Source organism: Cystoisospora suis (genome assembly GCF_002600585.1).
Source record: "Cystoisospora suis strain Wien I chromosome Unknown contig_5814, whole genome shotgun sequence".
NCBI lineage: Eukaryota > Apicomplexa > Conoidasida > Eucoccidiorida > Sarcocystidae > Cystoisospora > Cystoisospora suis.
In genome coordinates this window covers 9845-10064 of record NW_027158604.1, presented here as the reverse complement: position 1 = coordinate 10064, position 220 = coordinate 9845, and the positions used below count along the sequence as shown (strand labels likewise).

The 220-nt window shown below is 46.8% G+C and overlaps 1 protein-coding gene across 1 annotated transcript in view; it reads right to left on the bottom strand.

The window, feature by feature from the left end:
- The window catches only part of CSUI_009609 (uncharacterized protein), a 13517-nt gene that overhangs the window by 3502 nt on the left and 9795 nt on the right, over positions 1-220 (bottom strand). Inside the window, exon 6 of the mRNA XM_068069722.1 lies at positions 35-128. Coding sequence (XP_067918301.1) covers positions 35-128 — 94 coding nt within the window. The remainder of the gene's footprint in view (positions 1-34; positions 129-220) is intronic.

The window sequence follows — 220 nt, the reverse complement described above, 5'->3', positions numbered from 1 at the left end:
TTCTTCTCCTCCTCCTCGGTCTTGTGTCTCATACGATGAACGCGGTTTACAGAACCTTCTTCTTCCTCTTTCGGAGAGAGTCTCTCTTCGCTATCCTCCTGTCGGCGACGGAAGAAGACAGGGTCTTTCTAGAGAGAAGAGAGGAGAGGACAAGAAGATGAGAGAAGGAGAAAGCTTTCATCGATTTACAGCTTTCGAGAAGGAAGCAAAGAAAGAAAGA